Below are 17523 nucleotides of genomic sequence, written 5' to 3' on the forward strand. Positions count from 1 at the left end.
GGCTCCCCCTGTCTGTCCCTGGCTGCCATCCCCCCCCCAGTCTGTCTGTCTGTGCCTGGCCAGAATACTCCCCCCCCCCCCAGTCTGTCTGTCTGTCTGTCCCGGGCTCCCCCTGTCTGTCCCTGGCTGCCATCCCCCCACCCAGTCTGTCTGTCTGTGCCTGGCCAGAATACTCCCCCCCCCCCAGTCTGTCTGTCTGTCTGTCCCGGGCCGGGCTCCCCCTTTCTGTCCGTCTGTCCCTGGCTGCCATCCCCCCCCCCAGTCAGTCCGTCCCGGCCGGGCTCGGAGCCGTTTCCGCTGCCCGGAGTCACGTGCGGGCGGGGTTAAAGCTCGCGGCGGGGCTCGCCGGGGCTGGAGCTCGCAGAGCCCTGAGCGGAGCCGGCCCGGCCATGTCCGCCGCAGCCTGGGACCCGCCGCTCGCGCAGGAGGTAACGGGGCGGGGGTGCAGGGTCCCCCGGGGCTGGGCTCCGCGCACCCCTCCCTGGCTGCTGCCTTGCAAGCCGGTCCCTGGGCGCCAGGGTGGGTGCTGTGCCCGCTCCCTCCCCGGAGCCTTGATGGGCAGGTCTGCACCCCCCCCCCCCCCCGTGCACGCTGGGCAGGAGGGAGGGGCTCTTTGGTTATAACCCCCCCCCCTTTCCCCTTTGCAGAACAAAGCTGGCAGTCCGCCCTTTGCCCCCTGCGGGCATTGCTCCTTGCAAAGTGCCCGCCCTAACCTCCGGGCGAGGGGGCCACCTGCAGGGTGTGTCCGCTGGCCACGCTTCCCTGCTCGCCCCTGGCAAGAGGGGGAAGCCCTCTCTCTACCCTTCGACCTCCCTCTAGGGAAGTCTGGGGTCGCAGGGCTAGCCATGGCGTGTCCGGCTTTGGTTTGCAGAGGGCGAGGGGCCTCAGCAGCTCCAGCTGCTTTTGTAGCTGTATTCCCTGTTAAGAAATTGGATGGAGACCTCTGTGTAAGGAGGCAGTGTGGTCCAGTGGATAGAGCATGGGATTCAGTCAGGAGAGGGACCTGGATTATTTCCCTGGCTCTGCTATTAGCCCTCTAAAGAGAGGGGAAGTGACTCGGTCAGTGGGTGGGGATGCCATACCATTGTATTTTAAAAATCCGTTGCCCATGGGATTGCAGGAAGGTGATGGAGAAGATAAAGGCCCTTTCTACATGGCAAAATGTTTGGTCTTCTAACTGCATTTACTAGCTATGTTCTAAGCAACACCCGGTTACAGCACTTGTCTCCTGAACTCGAGAGAGCAGGGTTTTGTTTCATAGGGAATGTCTACACTGCAGTCATGGGGTGTGATTGCGGCTTGTGTAGACCTAAACTAGCTCTAATCTCGTGAGCTGGGCACTGATAGCAGTGAAGCCACAGTAGTACGGGTCTCGGCGTGCACTGTGCAAGACCTGGGGCCCTTGGTAATTACGCAGGCAGCTAGCTTGTGCTTTTCTGCTCCAGAACCTGAGCTAGGTAATGTTTAGCTTGGGTCTGTCTCCATGAGCTGCTGTTACGCCCATGATTGCGGTGTAGACATCCCATAGCGTAGCTGGTGCACTTTTTTGACGCGTTTACAGTCCACGCAATTCAGCACGTCCACCCAGCGGTGCTTTTTCTGACACCACTGTGTTAGCCTGCCTGTTTCTTCCCCCCTGTGCAGCGGTGTTTGTATCAACGCATGCTGGGAAATTCTGTGTAACTATTGCACGTTGCCGCGCAAGAGGCAGCAGATGTGTGGGTGTTCTCCACACGGCCCAGTGTCTTTTGGAGTGGCCTTCTACCTAGGGATGAGCTGGGAGACAGAGGAATGGCTAAGCTGTCTGCACAGATATTGATTTGTGGGTCCTGTCTACTCAGTGGAACAGGCTGAGACCCAACTCATGGCCTGAGAGTTATGTTGCAGCCCTGGTCATGAGCAGAGTTGAAATACAGTCCAGAGACCTAGGTAGAAACCATGTGTTCACCATACTCATGTGTCTATGTGTGGACATGAGCTGTGTGTAGTCAACCATGTTACAAACTCACTCTGGGGGGGGGAACCCCAAAACACCTGTAGAGCCCAGTGGATTAAGAGCATAGAAACGAAGAGCAGGTGTCTGGGAGCAAAGAGGCTTCCTTTGGCACTGCTGCAGTTCATTGTGAGATCCACTAGATGTCAACAGGTTCCTTAAGCAGTTTCTTGAGAAGAAAGACCCTCAATAACTGCATTTTAATAGTTAAGCCATTAAACTACAGTACCCACAGTGTTCACCATTAAGTCCTGTTACAATACAGACTTGCAGACGCAGCCAAAATTTCCTCTCATGCCCTCTGAACTAGAGAACCTGTGTTGTTGCTCTTCCATGCCACATTAACAAGGCAGATGACTCAATGCCTGGGTCAGCTGTCAAGTGGAAGCTGCCGACCTGACTTCTCCTCGTTTAAAGGTGACCCAGAATGCTGCTGAGCATTGGCTAAACAAACTCAGTGTGGAGCTAACTCCATCTATGCGTTAAATACTTACGCTGAACTCTTCTTTCTTTTGAGAAGAGCATGATAAGCGAATCAGCCCCCCCCCCCGTTCCGAGTCATTCATGGAATGACATAATTGACAGAAAGTAAAGGGGGTACTGTATTGTAAATAGTGTGCATATGGTACAAACGCAGTGAGATGGTAGGGTGATAATTTACACGTTTCCAGGAAACAGAATTCAGGTGTTTGAAATCTATCCTAGGATGGCAGGAATCCTAGGTAGCTCATCCCTTTGAGAACTCCACCTCCGCTTCCCCATCAAGAGTACTGCTAGGAATACTTAGCTGTTGGCTACAAGAGAGGGGAAAAACCAAACATCATTCTCTCTGCAATGAGGAAATTAGCATAAGTGCTCTCTGCACACAGCACTTGCCCAGCAAAGTACTTCTAAAGTTAGTAGGCAGTTACCACCAGGTGACCTCACCTAAACCTCTCCTTGCATTGTATATTTCTAGCTATTTTAAATGTATAGTAAATAATCACACAACTTTGGGTTTCTCTTCCAATATGAATAGGGTGAGGAGAAGGCTGTATGTTTGCTTGTGCTTTTATAAATTAGAATATATTTCAGAATCTGCATGTCATGAAGTCTCTTTGTAGCACCATTATTCAGAGCACCATTTATATTCACCTAAATGGAATATCTCAAGGTAAAAAGATGCTTCCAAGGAAGCAATCTTTGGAATTGCCTCTTTAAAATGTAAGTTTCAAATTCTGACTAAATTAAACTGTGTCACATTCTCCCCACCCCGATCATCAACAGGACCTTCTCCTGGCAGCAGCTTATGTGTATGATGCTCAATATAACAGAAACATTCCGTTTGAAACCTCACCGCAAGCAGTCAGGTAAGGAAACACTCTAACATCCAGCACAACAATATTCTGTGTGAAGAATTAAAATATTTAACTGGGAAATATTTTCACTTAATTGGAGTGAGGGGGACACTCGATACAAAGGAAATTTTGATTTAAATCAAGTTAATTTATTCACTAAAGCTCGTCTTCCACAAATGTTTATGCACATGCTTAATCTAGCAACAAAGAATGTGGGCCACACTTAAGTGATGGGGGGACTCTATCCTCGAGATGTTGAGAACAAAATTAATCAAGGAACCAAAGGACACGAAAAGAAGAAATTCTTGAATTGCCTATACGCCAATGCTAGCAGCCTGGGTAAACAAGATGAGTTGGAATTACTCATTTATATGCATAAATTCGATCTAGTTGGTATTACTGAAACCTGGTGGGATGATTTGCATGATTGGAATGTTAAAATCAATGGTTATAACATATTGAGGAAGGATCAAGTGGGCAAACAGGATGGGGAAGTGGCAGTCTACATCAAAAATGGCATTATCTGTTTCTGGGTGACTGATAACTCAGAAGAAAATTATCTTTGTTCCATAAGCATTAATGTCTGGAGAGACAAAGCACATGATGGAGTACTCATTGGTGTCTGCTACAGAACCACTAAATCACACTAGGGAACAGCGTGACCAACTCCTTACACACCTGTCTAGAAAGTGTGTGTGTCGGAGGTGCGGTGGGGAGGGGCAGGAAGGACCTGCATGATCCTGGGGCACTTCAGTTTGAGTGACGTGCTGGAGGTTCATGCTGCCCTCAGTAAAACATCCTTGCAATTTCTAAACATAGTAGATGGCAATTTCCTAACTCAAAAAGCGTTGCGGCCAACATAGGACAAGGTCTAATGTAGAATTCCCCTAACGGATAAAGAGCAATTGATCACACAACTAAAAATTAATAGTAGTTTAGGTACAAGTGATCATAACTGCTCACATTAGTCCAGGCCAGTAACATATGCACACACATCAACATGGGTTTATGGAAAATAGAGCCTATAAAACATATTTTTATGAGATCAATAGATACAGGTAATAGTGTTTGTAATAGAAGTCTGTAAGGTGTTTGTCATGGTACCACTTGACATTAGATTAAAAAACTAAAGCAATATAAAACTGATAGATCTCAAAATGTGATTGTAAAGAGACAATCCCCATCAAGTGGCTGTGGTTCCATGGCAGCCCAGCAGGGACCTGTTCTTGGCCCTACCATATTTAATGTTTTTATTAATGACCTGGAAGGAAAAACTAAAATAATCACTGATAAAGGTTGCAGATGACCCCAAAATTTAGGAAGTCTTAAATAACAAAGACAACAGGTCATTGATTCAGAACGGTCTGGATTACTTGGTAAACTGGCTGTAAGCAAGCACTATGCATTTTAATACAACTAAATGTAAATGTCTACATCTAGGAATAAAGAATGGGGGCCTCCATTCTGGAAGCAGTGACTCTGACAAAGATTTTGGTGTCATGTTGGATAATCAGCCAAACATGAGCTCTGTGTGACTCTGTGGAGAAAAGGACTAATATGATCCTTGGATACGTAAACCGGGAAATCTCAATTGGAGTAGAGAGGTTGTTTACTTGATAGTAAAATAAGGATCGGTAACTGTTGGCAGGCATGCAGCCTTCCCCGCATCTTGTTCCTGGAGGGATCCAGTGTTACCAGCCCAACAACAGTGCAGGGAGCCTGGCTGTCATGGACCCACACTCTCATTCTTGTGACTGGGGCTGTATAGGGTTCCCTGCAGGCGCAAGGCATGGGGAAGTCTGGGGGCCTGGCCTGGCGGAGCAGACAATGCCAGCCAGGACCATGAGGAGGAGGATGCTGAGCCCAAGGCTGTGCAGGAGGCCACCCTGCTGCTGTAATGCTTCTGCCTTGGGATGGAGCTGGGAGCACATTCTCCTTCTTGTGGTCCTTGCCATGGGAAGGCGTCTCTGCTCCACCAGGCCAGGACTGCAGCATCCCTTGCACTCGGGTGTTTTGGGCCCTTGGCTGTGCTGGGAGCCCCCTGCAGCCCCCCTGTCTGTGCTGCATGAACCTTTATCCCTGCCTTAACTTCCAGCAACTGCAAAAATAGTTAAAAATTGGTGGGTGGGGGGGAGACATCTTTAATAAAATTATATTAATTGTCAAAATTAGAAAAAAAATGTGAATTCTGCCAAGTCTATTTGCAATGTAGAAAGACAAACTCTTCCCAGAGAGTGTGTTCTTGCCCTCTCTTTCTCACCTTAGTAATGTAAAGTCTTGATTATTTTTTTTTCCCTCCTTTTGCTGGAGAAATCGTCAGAGAATCAGCATGGAACAGCAGTGCCTTGCTACCATGAAAGAATAGCTGTATCAATACACATGTACTAGTGCCCTAATTTGTAATATCTATGGTTTGCCTCCACAGACTTTACTATCTCTATAACCATTGGACTATGCAAGCAGCCACCTACTTCTTTATCTTTGTAGACCTTTTCCTTGCTGTGTTTGAAGATCCTGCTGTGTATCCACTCCCTTTCTTGGTAAGCATTTGGGTAAAAGGGAACAACAGCTTTGTCTTATTGATGGATGGAGAAAGTTCATGTCTTCTATAATACTCCAGCTTGCTGTATAAAGGAATATTTCTCTGCTTGCATTCAGTAGAGGAGGCTGCTGGATTTTTTTTGTAGTAATATCGGTGATCCCTGATACTGCTGAATTAATCTGATCTACAGAACTCTGTGGGAGCATAGCAAATATAATCCTGTGCAAACAAGGAATGGCTCTCCCATCGATGTGTGCAAGCCCTATTAGTGGTGATGAGTGCTGGGCATCCATCAGCAGTACCATGGAGTGCCCCTCTGCTCCACCACCAGGTTCAAAACATTGTTGGCTCACTTTCCGTATTCTCTGCTTTCTTCCATGCTGCCCCTCTGCACAGCACATCTTCCACTAACCTCACCTCCTGCAAACTCTTCAAGAAAGTGGCCGGTGAAGACACTTAACTATTTTATTCCTTATTTTAAACAAACGTCTGTCTTTCCTCACACTGTGTGCCTAGGCCTTTTTGAGTAACTAGTCTTCTATTAAAACTGGCCCAACACCCTTCCTGCGGTCTCGTCACATCCAAGGTTGGCTTGTGGCAGGGATTATGTCTCGAGCTGCTTAGCGCACCATTAAGATGATTGTTTAGTGTTGACTTCTGCTCAGGGGTTCTTGTGTATACATCGGAGGGCAGTGTTGCCTAAGGGATAGAACAATTAGACTGGGACTTCAGAGACCTGAATTCTGTCCCAGTTTGGCCATTGTCAGGGGACTTGGGGAAAGTCACTTTGCCTCTCTGTAAACTGGGGGTGATGATACTGGCCTCTTCTGTAAAGTGCTTTGAGATCTGGGGATGAAAAGGTCTCTAGAAGAGCTAGGGGTACTATTTCCAGAATAGACTTTGATACCAGTGCAGTATGGTTTACCTTAACAGACATCCGTCCCAAATTCAGCATACATGAAAATCTACTAACTCCCTAAGATGTCACGCTCCTTAAATTCCTAGTGTTACGTGAGACGCACCAAATAATAGCGGCCAACATCAAACAGGTGACTTTATTTCTTTTTAAATTTTATGGTGAGAGACAGTTTAAAAAATAGCTCAGTCATCAGCAAATTCCCAGTGAAAACCAATCTGACGTATCCTCCTTTCTGTGTTTCCTGTGACTCTACCTTCCCTCAGGCTCATTCTCTGAACCTGTCTGGTGGCAGATAGAGAGTAACATAGCTAGGGAGAAGATATCGGGGCAGCCTAGAAATACAGTCTTTAAGCCAAAACAACCCCACTTTGTTTGTCCTCCCTTTGTAGGCCACTTCCCTGGTCGAGGTATTGTGCCTTTTGGTGTTCTTCGGGCGACTGGTGCATTTTGCCAAAGTCACCCCTCGCAACGTGTTTTGGAAGGATACAAAGAATATCTGCATCATGATAGCGATACTGGTGAGTTGCGACTGTGGTCACTATGATGTGAAGGAATTAGGTGTGCGAAGCTAGATCACCTGTAGGCTTTTTTCCTACTTCCGCTGTCATTGTGACAAGGATTGTGTGAAATGATGATGGGGCTGGTTGATAGCCAGGTCTACAAACAGCCTGTTGTATGTTCTTCCCATTTGTACAGCTCCAATGTGTCCCCCTCTTCTCTTAATAGATCCGTTTCAGAGCATGACTTGCAACAGAGGCATAGTTTCTGAAATTCTGTTGAAAGTAAATGTGGCAAGTGCAACTTTTAAAATTTATTTGTGCGTTGTCCATCTTAATGTCATAACATGGTCTAATCTACTGAAACTTCCATCTCCTGCAGGAGAGAACACTACCCCATGAAACTGTCGTCTTTTAATGGTCCAAGAATAGGTCCATGTGTTATAATGAGTGTAGACCAAACCCTTTCCTGTGATTTGTTGCTGCTCTTTCTTCCACAGGTGACCTTAATTGACCTGATTATCTATGGGGCACTTAAAATCTCGAACGTAAACAGCATTAGATGGTCAAGGTTCCTGAGACCCATTTTCTTAATAAACTTTGCAGAAAGTCGTCAGGTAAGCAACACTTGGCCATCACGTGAATGGGTTGGGTGCTGGTGGTTGTTATCTTGGAGTAAGAGCATTGGGCAGAGTGGCCGGAAGGTAGCACTTACGGCTCTGTTTTCTCACCGTGTCTGCCAAGGCCCTCTTCTTCGAAGATACCCTTGTGGTTGGTCAGCGTGAGCAGTGTTGGGTGTGTGCAAACACACCCCTCTTTCCCTTTGGCGTGAATCCAAAATGCTTCTAGAGCTTCATTATCCCTGACAGTTGAGCTCTTGGTGCCTGGCTGTGGCAGAGCAGAGGGAGTGTGAAAGGGAACTCTTGTGTTCTGGGCTGTGAGAGAGGGAGCATAGGGTGCATATCGGCAGGGTTTCTCTCCTACGCTGAGTGAAGATCGCTCATTGACAGCCAGGCGAGAAGAAAGTGACTCCTGCTGGCAGTGGTTCCATGCCTTGGGAATGGTGGGAAAAAATGGGGAATTGCAAGTAGCTTCAAAAACGAGCCTCCATCTCCTCTTCTATTAGCAGTAGGGGAAAATCCTTCCCCGCTCATGAAGAGCGAGATCGCCTTCTGCCTATGCGGTGACCTACCTAATCACTGCCGGCTCTGGGAACAGGGTTGAAAAGCTTCCGGCTGGAACCTGAATCCTTGCATGGTCCCAAGTTCTTGCTTCTGTTGCCTGCTCTGCTCACTTGTCAAAAATTACTTGTTTCTAGAACCCTTTTAGGCAAGTGAGAGCACAGCTGTGCTAATTACTGTCACCTAAACCGCATATGCTGCCCAGACTTGGCTCATTCATTCCTGTGTCATGAAAAGACTGAATCACTGCCTCCAGCGCTATCTTGGCTCTTGCTTGAAAATCAAGGCACCGCCTTTGCTGTGGGGAGAAAGCAGATTCAAAAGATGAGAGCATGGGACCGGCAGCCTGGAGTTACAGGTTCTAATCCCAGTTCTGCCTCTGAGTTACCATGTGATCTCAAATTGTCTGTGGCTGTGAGAATATGGATGCCACCTACCTTGTAGGGATTTGGAGGGTTAGCTAAGATTTGTTAAAAGCATTTGAACGCTGATGGGGCTCCAAGGTGCAAAGGGATGAGTGTGTATTTGGTGTAGGGGCAATTATCATTCTGCTGTGCTAGTGAGGGGGTTGGGACATGACTGATTTAGCCATTAGGCTGCCATTGATGGGGCTGGTGGAAACCAGGTGTGGCCAGAAGATGGCACAACTCTTCCTCTTCAGGCAGTGCAGGTGGATTGCTACTGGAGGGCAGCACAGAAGCCATGCTGTCTGTGGAGGGCCGTCAGTGTGGCAGTGACTAACGTGAAAGAAGGGGCTTCAGAGACTTGATGGGCAGCACTGTAGCCCCAGTGGTGAGCCACATGTGACTAGCGGGGCCGGGGGAGGTAGCCTCTTAAAACTTGGCCTGGTCTTGAACTGTGCCCATCACCGTGGTATCTGAGCACTCTCTAACCAGCAAAATAGAAGATGGGAGTATTTCTTCCAATGTGCACATAGCATTGAATTTCCAACTGTACATACAAAACGATGGGGTCTAAATTAGCTGCTACCACAAAGAAAGATCTTGGAGTCATTGTGGACAGGTCTCTGAAAGCATCTGTTAATGGGCTGCAGCAGCCGTCAAAAAAAGCTAACAGTGTTGGGAGCCATTAGAAAAGGGATGGAGAACAAGAGACAAATATCATCATGCCACAAGAGACAAATATCATCATGCCACTATATAAGTTCATGGTACACCCATATTTTGAAAACTTCCTGAAGTTCTGGTTGCCCCATATAAAAAAAAAGATTAGAATTAGAAAAGTTGCAGAGAAGAGCAACAAAACTGATGAGGGGGATGGAACAGCTTCTGTATGAGGAGAGGTTAAATAGACTGGGACTGCTCAGCTTAGAAAAGAGACGACTGCGGGAGGGATGTCCTAGAGGTCCATAAAATCATGGGGTGTGTGGAGAAAGTGAGTAGGGAAGTGATATTTACCCCTTCACATAACACATGAACCAGGGGCCACCCAATAAAATAGATTTAGCAGGTTTGAAAGAAACACAAGGAGGTACTTCTTCAATCAGCACACAGTCAACTTGTGGAACTCCCTGCCAGGAGATATTGTGAAGGCCAAAAGTATAATGGGCTTAAAAAAAGAACTAGGTCCATCAATGACTATTAGCCTAGATGATCAGGGACACAACCCTACACTTTGGGTGTCCCTAAACCTCTGACTGCCAGAAGCTGGGACCGGGTGACAGGATGTATCACCTGATGATTGGCCTGTTCTCTTCATTCCCTCTGAAGCATATGGCACTGGCCACTGTCAGAAGTCAGGCTAGGCCACATGCACCATTGGTCTGACCCAGCAAGGCCATTCTTATGACTTACCATCTGTCATGTGTGGTCCCATCTCCATTCCTCTCTCCCCAAAGGGAAATCTCCATGTTTTTTTGTGTAATCTTTCATCCCTCCTCCTCTGACTTAGAATACAGCTCAGTTCAGCTGTGACTTATGAAGTGGCCTACACGTGGTTCAAACGTGACTGCCTAATGTTGAACAACTCTTCCTCTGCCTGCCAGGGAACTGCTGGATGAGAGGATGACTTGCTTTACCAGCTTGGCGTATTTAGGGTCTTAGAGCAGGCTTAGGCTTTGTCTACACTAGCACGTTTGTCGGTCAGGGAAGTGTGGGGAGGGGAATGTAAGTTTCACAAAAAGTACAAAAGTACCGGTGTGGACCGCGCTGTGTTGGCAGGAGACGCTCTCCTGCCAACACAGCTAGTGCCTCTCATTGGGGGTAGTTTAATTATGTTGATGGGAGAGCTCTCTCCCGCTGGGCTGGAACAGCTATACGGGAGACCTTACAGCGGGGCAGCTGTGCTTCTCGAAGACTTGTAGCGTAGACCTAGCCTTAGACACTTGTCTGTGCCAGGACACAGGCTTCTGGGTAAAAAAGCTTTTCTAAGCAGTTGTACGGAGCAGTGACATACATGAGAGTGATGGTCATGAGTTTAAAGTTGATGCAGTCCAAGACCTTCTGGTGACCGGCAGAGTCTGGCGCTGTTTGTTCTACTTCTAAGACTGAATTGTGCATGGGAACACCTTTGGGCTGGTGTGAGATGAGAACCTTTGCTTGCTTCCCCTTTGCAACAGTGTGTCTCTGCTGTACGTAGGTAGGGACTCCTCTTCTGCCTCTTGGGGATGGGGGAGGAAGGCCCTGGTATTTTCCCAGGCTCTACCGATGTGAGATGCCATTCAGAGTGTGCATGCTCAGTTGGCCAACAAGCCCATGGAACCCAGACAAGGCTCCTCCATGGCAGTGCTGGTCTATAGACCAAGTGTGAAGTCGTGTCTAACACTGTTAGTTGAAATGTGTTGTGTCCCATTCTCCTCCCCCCCCCCGCCAATTTTCCGTGATGAGGCATTTTCCAGGTGGAACATACCCTTACAGCAGACTGTGAAGATCTTCCTAGGATGATTTTCCCCCTCCTTCCTTACGCACTTCAATACACCATAAAATAGCTAACAATATTGTTAATTAAATCATTGTCGCGGAACATCCGGGGCATTACCCCATTGAAACAAGGCATTGGGGGCCTCTCAAAGCTATCATCTCCGGCTGCCTGCAGACTCAGGCAGATACTGTTGCACCAGCTTTCACGTGGTTCGTCTTTGGACGCCGGAAGGTTTTCTTTGCAAACATAAGGGCTAGAGACTTAGCTTTGACATTCTGGGGACCAAGATGGCATCCTCCAAAAACCAAGTACTAGGCAGCCAACCTGGCTTGACCTGACCCAGCTTGGGCCCTAGAGGAACAGGTGGTGTAAAGTCGCAGAGTGGAGTTTGCTGTTGATTGGTGGCTAGATCCATTTCTCTCAATGGAAAGAACTCCTGTGTCCTGCTTTGCCTGATCATGGGGGAGCTACAAACTCCGGTGTGAAAGCCATGGGGAAAGCTGGCGCAGTTTGGTTTCTAAATGCTCCCTGTTGTGTCTTGGCAGATCCGGAGGGTGTTCCGCAGTATACGAAACACACTGCCAGAGATCACATATGTCTTCCTGCTCTTCATGTTCAGTGTCCTCATGTTCTCCCTCATGGCTCTGAAGCTGTTTGGTGACAGGTGAGAGCATTTCAGCTCTGGAGTTCCCCATGTGGGTTTCAAGCTTTGGATCCGAGGGACTCTGCCAGCTCGAAATCCTGCAGATGAGGAAGTATGGCTGAGGTTCCAGAACTGCTGAGCAAACATGACTGTTTTATCATCTGTGGGTACTGGGGACTCCAAAAAATAAGGCCATAGGGGATCTGACTGCAGTATCAACTGCTCTACTGATGCCCTGCTGTAGCTGTGTGTCAGTGATTTGGTATCTGCTTGTAATTTCATGGTGCCTCTTCCTTTTCAGGAATCTCCGGACAGTGGAAGGATCTCCATATTTTACAAACTACCTAGAAATCGTATTTGATCTCTATGTGCTGGTGACGACAGCCAACAGCCCTGACGTCATGTATGTACCCTGCTCTGCAAATACCAGGCGATCTAGGTGCACGACAGTATCTCTGGGCGACAGGGAAGCACTGCATAGTGCATAGAACTGGAGCAGCAGTCTAGGGCCCAATTCAGAGCTCGCTGCAGTAGAAGGAAAGACACGCTGAATCTGTCACCATATTTGACATAAAAGGATCTCTCTGTTTTCTGGGTCTTTAAATCACAGATGATAAAATCTAGGAAATCAGGGAGTCTCAAACAGCACAGTACTTCTAAAAGCCTCCGTGTACTGTGTGATCCGACTGGCTTGGGTGGACTTTGCATGTGGGGAGGTGGGAGCATTTAGCCTTGCCCTGATGCTGAGTGGCTTGACTTGCTCCTCACCTTGCACTGCAGTGGGGACTATTCCCACCTCCAGGCAGCACGCAAACCCTGATGACAGTTTTGTGGCTTTTTAGCCTTTAATTCAGCGTTGCATTTACCAGTGAGAGTATATCTCTTCCCTCCCCCACACTAGCACCTGCATCCCTTGTACAATAGCCTTGGGACCAAGAGAGCTGGAGAGGATTGCAGCATGGGGTGTCCTCTGCTTTCCCTAGAAGGGCCAAATTCTACACTCCCCTTCCCACCCACCCCATCCACCTCATTAGCAGTTGCAAATGAGCACCCATGGGAAGAATTCTCGCTCAAAGAACATGCTGTCTGTGATTTCTTATGGAGTGATTGACTTGTTGAATTTCAAACTGACCTGCTCCAACGGTGCATTCAGTCTCATGCCTAGAAGGTGCGATGTATCCTGAGACAGCATTTTGGAAGCTGTCCCAGAGGTTTTATTGCTCTATATGAATCCCTGCTTTCACTGTAGAATGACTAAAGCCACTCTCTCCCCGTCTAGGATGCCGGCCTTTGACTTCAGTTGGTGGTATTCCCTGTTCTTCATAACCTATGTAGTAATCAACACCTACCTCTTCATGTCTGTCTTCCTGGCTGTTGTGTACAACAATTACAGGAAACATTTAAAGGTAAAGTGTGTGTGTGGAAGAGTATCTCCTGAACTGGGCACAGCAATAACACAACTATACCCATCACTGCATGGAGTGTTCTGCTTTAACAACATCTGTTTCCTCTTCCGGTCCTCTGAATTTCAAGTGTTTGTGAATCCAGTGCAGAGTCCGACTCCCAGTGCTAGGCCACTAAATCAGTGGGACGGTGGGTTTTTTTTGTTTTTGTTGTTTGTTTGCTTGTTTTGGTGCTAGAAAACATCAAGTGGGGTTTTGGTTATCCAGTTTAGAGCCCTTCTTCTGGTACTGCTGTAAGGTGCTAGCATTACGGCAAATCTCCTGTTACTGCCTGGTACTGGGGTTGTACCGCAACGTTGTTCAGTGCGGGGGTTGGAAAGAGGGGAGAGACTCGCCGAGCATCTGCGGGGAAAGGATCCTCAAGGCAATGTCCTGCAGCCAGCCACTCCTCCTTTCTAGGGGACAGTATGATTAATCGGCTGCTGATTCTGAGCCATCCTTTAGAGCCATTTAATGAGGTTTCCATATGTCACTTCAGTTATACTATCACTGAGAGACCCTATGGGATTAGGCTTGGTATAAACCTGTGGAAACACGGGCCCTGCCCTGAAGAGCTTATAGTCAAAGACCAGGTGGGGAGAAGAGGGAAGCTCTCTAGGCAGGGACTGTCTCCCTGTTCTGTGCCTGTCTGCCCAGCACCTAGTACCACGGGGTTCTGGCCCATGCCTGGGGCTCCTGGCTGCTACTGCAATAAAAATAAACAGCACAATACAGAATGATTTAACACAGATAGTGCCGTGACCACCACTTCTGTTGACTTCTCCCAGTAAATGTCCCGTGTGTGTGCTCATCAGTAGACAGGGTGCAGTGATCTGTGCACTGTTCCTGCTAAACATTAGGCAAACCTCCCTTCTGGAATGTCTCTACTGGGAAGACAGCTGCTATCCAGTAGCAACTCTACGTACTGTGTGGTTGCTCTGTAACAGGTCGGCAACCTGTGGCACACATGCCAAACACGAGCTGATTTTTAATGGCAAGCTGTTCTCTGCCAGGTCCCAGCCGCTGGCCCTGCTCAGCACCCGCTGCCAAACCCAGGCCGGGACCCCGGCAGGCTGTAGAGTGCCGTTAAAAATCTTGCCCGCCCCGGCCCTCTCTTCTCCACTCTCCCCCCCCCCCCACACGCACACATGTGGGGGCAGGGTGAAGAAGCTTGGTCCTCCCTGCTGCAGGACAGGCAAGTTCCTCTTCCCCCAGCCTGCTGGGTTCCTGCCCCTCCTCCTCTCCCTCCCTGCCACCGATCAGCTGATGGCCCTTGCGAGGGAGTGGGAGAAGCGGAGTCTCAGCACTCTGGCTGCTCCGGGGAGGAGGCAGAGAAGAGGTGGGGATGGGGGCTTGGGGAAGGGGGGGTGGAATTGGGGCATATCCCCTCCAGCCCTCTGCCGTGAAACCGCTCTGGGCAGGAGGCTGGAAGCACCCCCACAACCCCAGCCCACACCCCCAGCCCTCTGCCCTGATCTCTGCACCCCTTGCACACACCCCCACATTCTTACTCCCCACTGTGAGCACCAAACAGGAGCTCCTGGACCCCTCACACCAAATGGGAGCTGCCCAGATAAGCACTCCACACCCAAACCTCCTGCCCCAACCCTAAGCCCCCTCCCTCATTCTAGCTCCTGGCCTGCTCCTTCACCCCAACCCCAGCCTGCTCCTTCACCCCCAGCCCTGTGCTCAGTGCACTCCCACCCTCAGCTCAGTGCAGACAGAGAGGAAGAGACTGGGCTAGAACCAGGGGGAAGGTAGGTACCCACTCTATGGGCAGGGCCGGGATCCCAGACTGGCAGCAGGCTGAGGGGGCCAGGACCTTGGCCGGCAGGAGCCGGTGGACAGAACCCCAGACCGGCAGGGGGTTGAGTGGCAGCAGGCTGAGCTGCTCAGCCCACTGCTAGTCTGGGGTCCCGGCCGCCCGCCCCACTCAGCCCACTGCTGGTCTGGGCTTCTGGCTGCTGGCCCCTTGCCAGCCAGGGTCCCAGCCGCAGGCCTCGCTCAGCCCACTGCTGGCCTAGGTGAACAGAACCCCAGGCTGGCAGCGGGCTGAGTGGGCCAGCTGTGTAAGATCAGCATTTTAATTTAATTTTAAATGAAGCTTCTTAAACATTTTGAAAACCTTGTTTACTTTACATATGACAATAGTTTAGTTATATAATACATAGACTTATAGAGAGAGACCTTCTAAAAAACGTTAAAATGTATTATTGGCATGCAAAACCTTAAATTAAAGTGAATAAATGAAGACTCGGCTCACCACTTCTAAAAGGGTGCCGACCCCTGCTCTGTAACATACCCTTAAAGCACTGACAGGAGGACAGAGCGGGGGCACTATATTCAATAAGAGCAGCGTACATCTTCCCTCTTCCAGTAGCACCCACCACATTTTGGGGTAACTGAGGACACTGTAAGCATGTCTAGTGCTTGCAATTATAGGGCTAATGCTAAAAGTTCCAGTGAACTTTCATAAATAGACTAACCTTCCTCTCTTATAGGCAAGGTCTCCTGCCATATGCACTAACAGGAGGCCACAAAAACCATCCCTGCATGTTGTCTGCTGGGCAGACTGCCTAGTGGAGGTAGGGCACAAAGTTGGCTGGCTCTTCTGCCCAAATTCCTGGAGCTAGCTGTTGGCAGGATCATCTCCCATCTGGATACCACAGAAATCGGACGGGTAGCTGCCGCTTTCCAAGTCCTCGCTTGTTAGTGTTGATGTGATGTCTAAATCGATTCCCTCTTCTCTTTTACTCCAACTTGAGGGCCTTCCAGTCCATGATAAAGCCCTTGTGACTCACCTCTCCCTGCTGTTTGTTACATATCAACACCCTTTTCTCCCCGTCCCAATTGCACACTATCTTCCAAGGTGTAATATAAGCCATCTAGATTTTTAATCTGCTAAGAGGTGTCCCATGGGAGCAAACTGTTGCAATGGATCCTACCTGGATATGTTTGGGAAGTTTTTGATAGACTGAGCAGGAAATAGGGGCTAGTGACATCTCTGCAGTGGAGGAGAGGGCAGGACTTTCCTGGTAGCCTGCTGCATCTGCTTCACAACTGTCCAGATGAATCACTCTGGACTATTGAAAAGAATAGGAGTGCGTGTGGCACCTTGGAGCATAAGCTTATGCTCTAATAAATTTGTTAGTCTCTAAGGTGCCACAAGTACTCCTATTCTTTTTGCAGATACAGACTAACACGGCTGCTACTCTCTATTAGTCACTCTCTGCTTCTCTGGCTGAATGTAGCGTTGTCAGCTGGGAACTTTTTTGCTCTTGGCTCATTTCCTATAGAGTCCTTCTTGGCAGTCTGGTATAGAAATGCAAGAACAAATCTGGTGTTCATGAATATCCCAAAACTATATTTAAGTTTAAAAATAAGTGGGAGATGAGAGAGAGAGAAACCCATCCTCCAGGTATCTGAAATCCATTGTCTCCTCCAGAATGAGATCCGCAAACTTGCTTACATGAAGCGTCACAAGATGGTAGAAGCCTTCAACATCCTAAAGGTCAAGGAGGGCACAGAGTTTGTTGTTAAAGAAGCCCAGTGGAAGCAACTCGTCAAACTAGTGGCCCCAGATATCAGCACTTCCCATCGAGAGCTCCTGTTGAGAGTATCCGATGATGAACAAAAAGGTTATGTAGGTGAGTAGCAGTAAACAAACACTTGTTGGGACGGGGTTACTGAAGTAGGGGAGGACCTTTTTGTTTAAGCAGTGAGATCTGTATTTTTCAATGTGCCATATGTAACCAACCTGAAGTGAATGCTGAAAACCTACCCATCTGGTCACTTGGCTTTGTGTGATTTGGTGACACTGTCAACCAGGCATATCCTGCTACCTCACTTATCTAAGCTTGTAGCACTCAGTTTCTTTTCACACATTCTTTCTACTTAATTCTAACACTTAAGCCACTTTGTTTCCATGCACAGAGTGTCTTAGAGCCTTCATGACCTCAAATTAAACTACATGATAAACGTGTAGGAGAATCTCCAAAGATGTTTGGCATTTTTAAAAAAAAAATTTCTCTTGCCATACAGATGAGGAAATCTGTGATTTTGCCATGGCTCTTAAGCTCAGGGATATAA

At 48.3% G+C, this 17523-nt stretch overlaps 1 protein-coding gene across 1 annotated transcript in view; it reads left to right on the top strand.

Annotated features, from left to right (window-relative positions):
* The first annotated feature begins 294 nt into the window (after nucleotides 1-294).
* The window catches only part of LOC140909755 (two pore channel protein 2-like), a 31401-nt gene continuing 14172 nt past the window's right edge, over nucleotides 295-17523 (top strand). The window contains exons 1-9 of the mRNA XM_073339802.1: nucleotides 295-428; nucleotides 3260-3342; nucleotides 5756-5870; nucleotides 7181-7309; nucleotides 7789-7905; nucleotides 11895-12013; nucleotides 12294-12395; nucleotides 13272-13398; nucleotides 16880-17081. Of these exons, the coding sequence (XP_073195903.1) occupies nucleotides 390-428; nucleotides 3260-3342; nucleotides 5756-5870; nucleotides 7181-7309; nucleotides 7789-7905; nucleotides 11895-12013; nucleotides 12294-12395; nucleotides 13272-13398; nucleotides 16880-17081 (1033 nt within the window). The 5' untranslated portion in view covers nucleotides 295-389. The remainder of the gene's footprint in view (nucleotides 429-3259; nucleotides 3343-5755; nucleotides 5871-7180; nucleotides 7310-7788; nucleotides 7906-11894; nucleotides 12014-12293; nucleotides 12396-13271; nucleotides 13399-16879; nucleotides 17082-17523) is intronic.

The sequence above is a fragment of the Lepidochelys kempii genome, chromosome 3, assembly GCF_965140265.1.
Source record: "Lepidochelys kempii isolate rLepKem1 chromosome 3, rLepKem1.hap2, whole genome shotgun sequence".
NCBI lineage: Eukaryota > Metazoa > Chordata > Testudines > Cheloniidae > Lepidochelys > Lepidochelys kempii.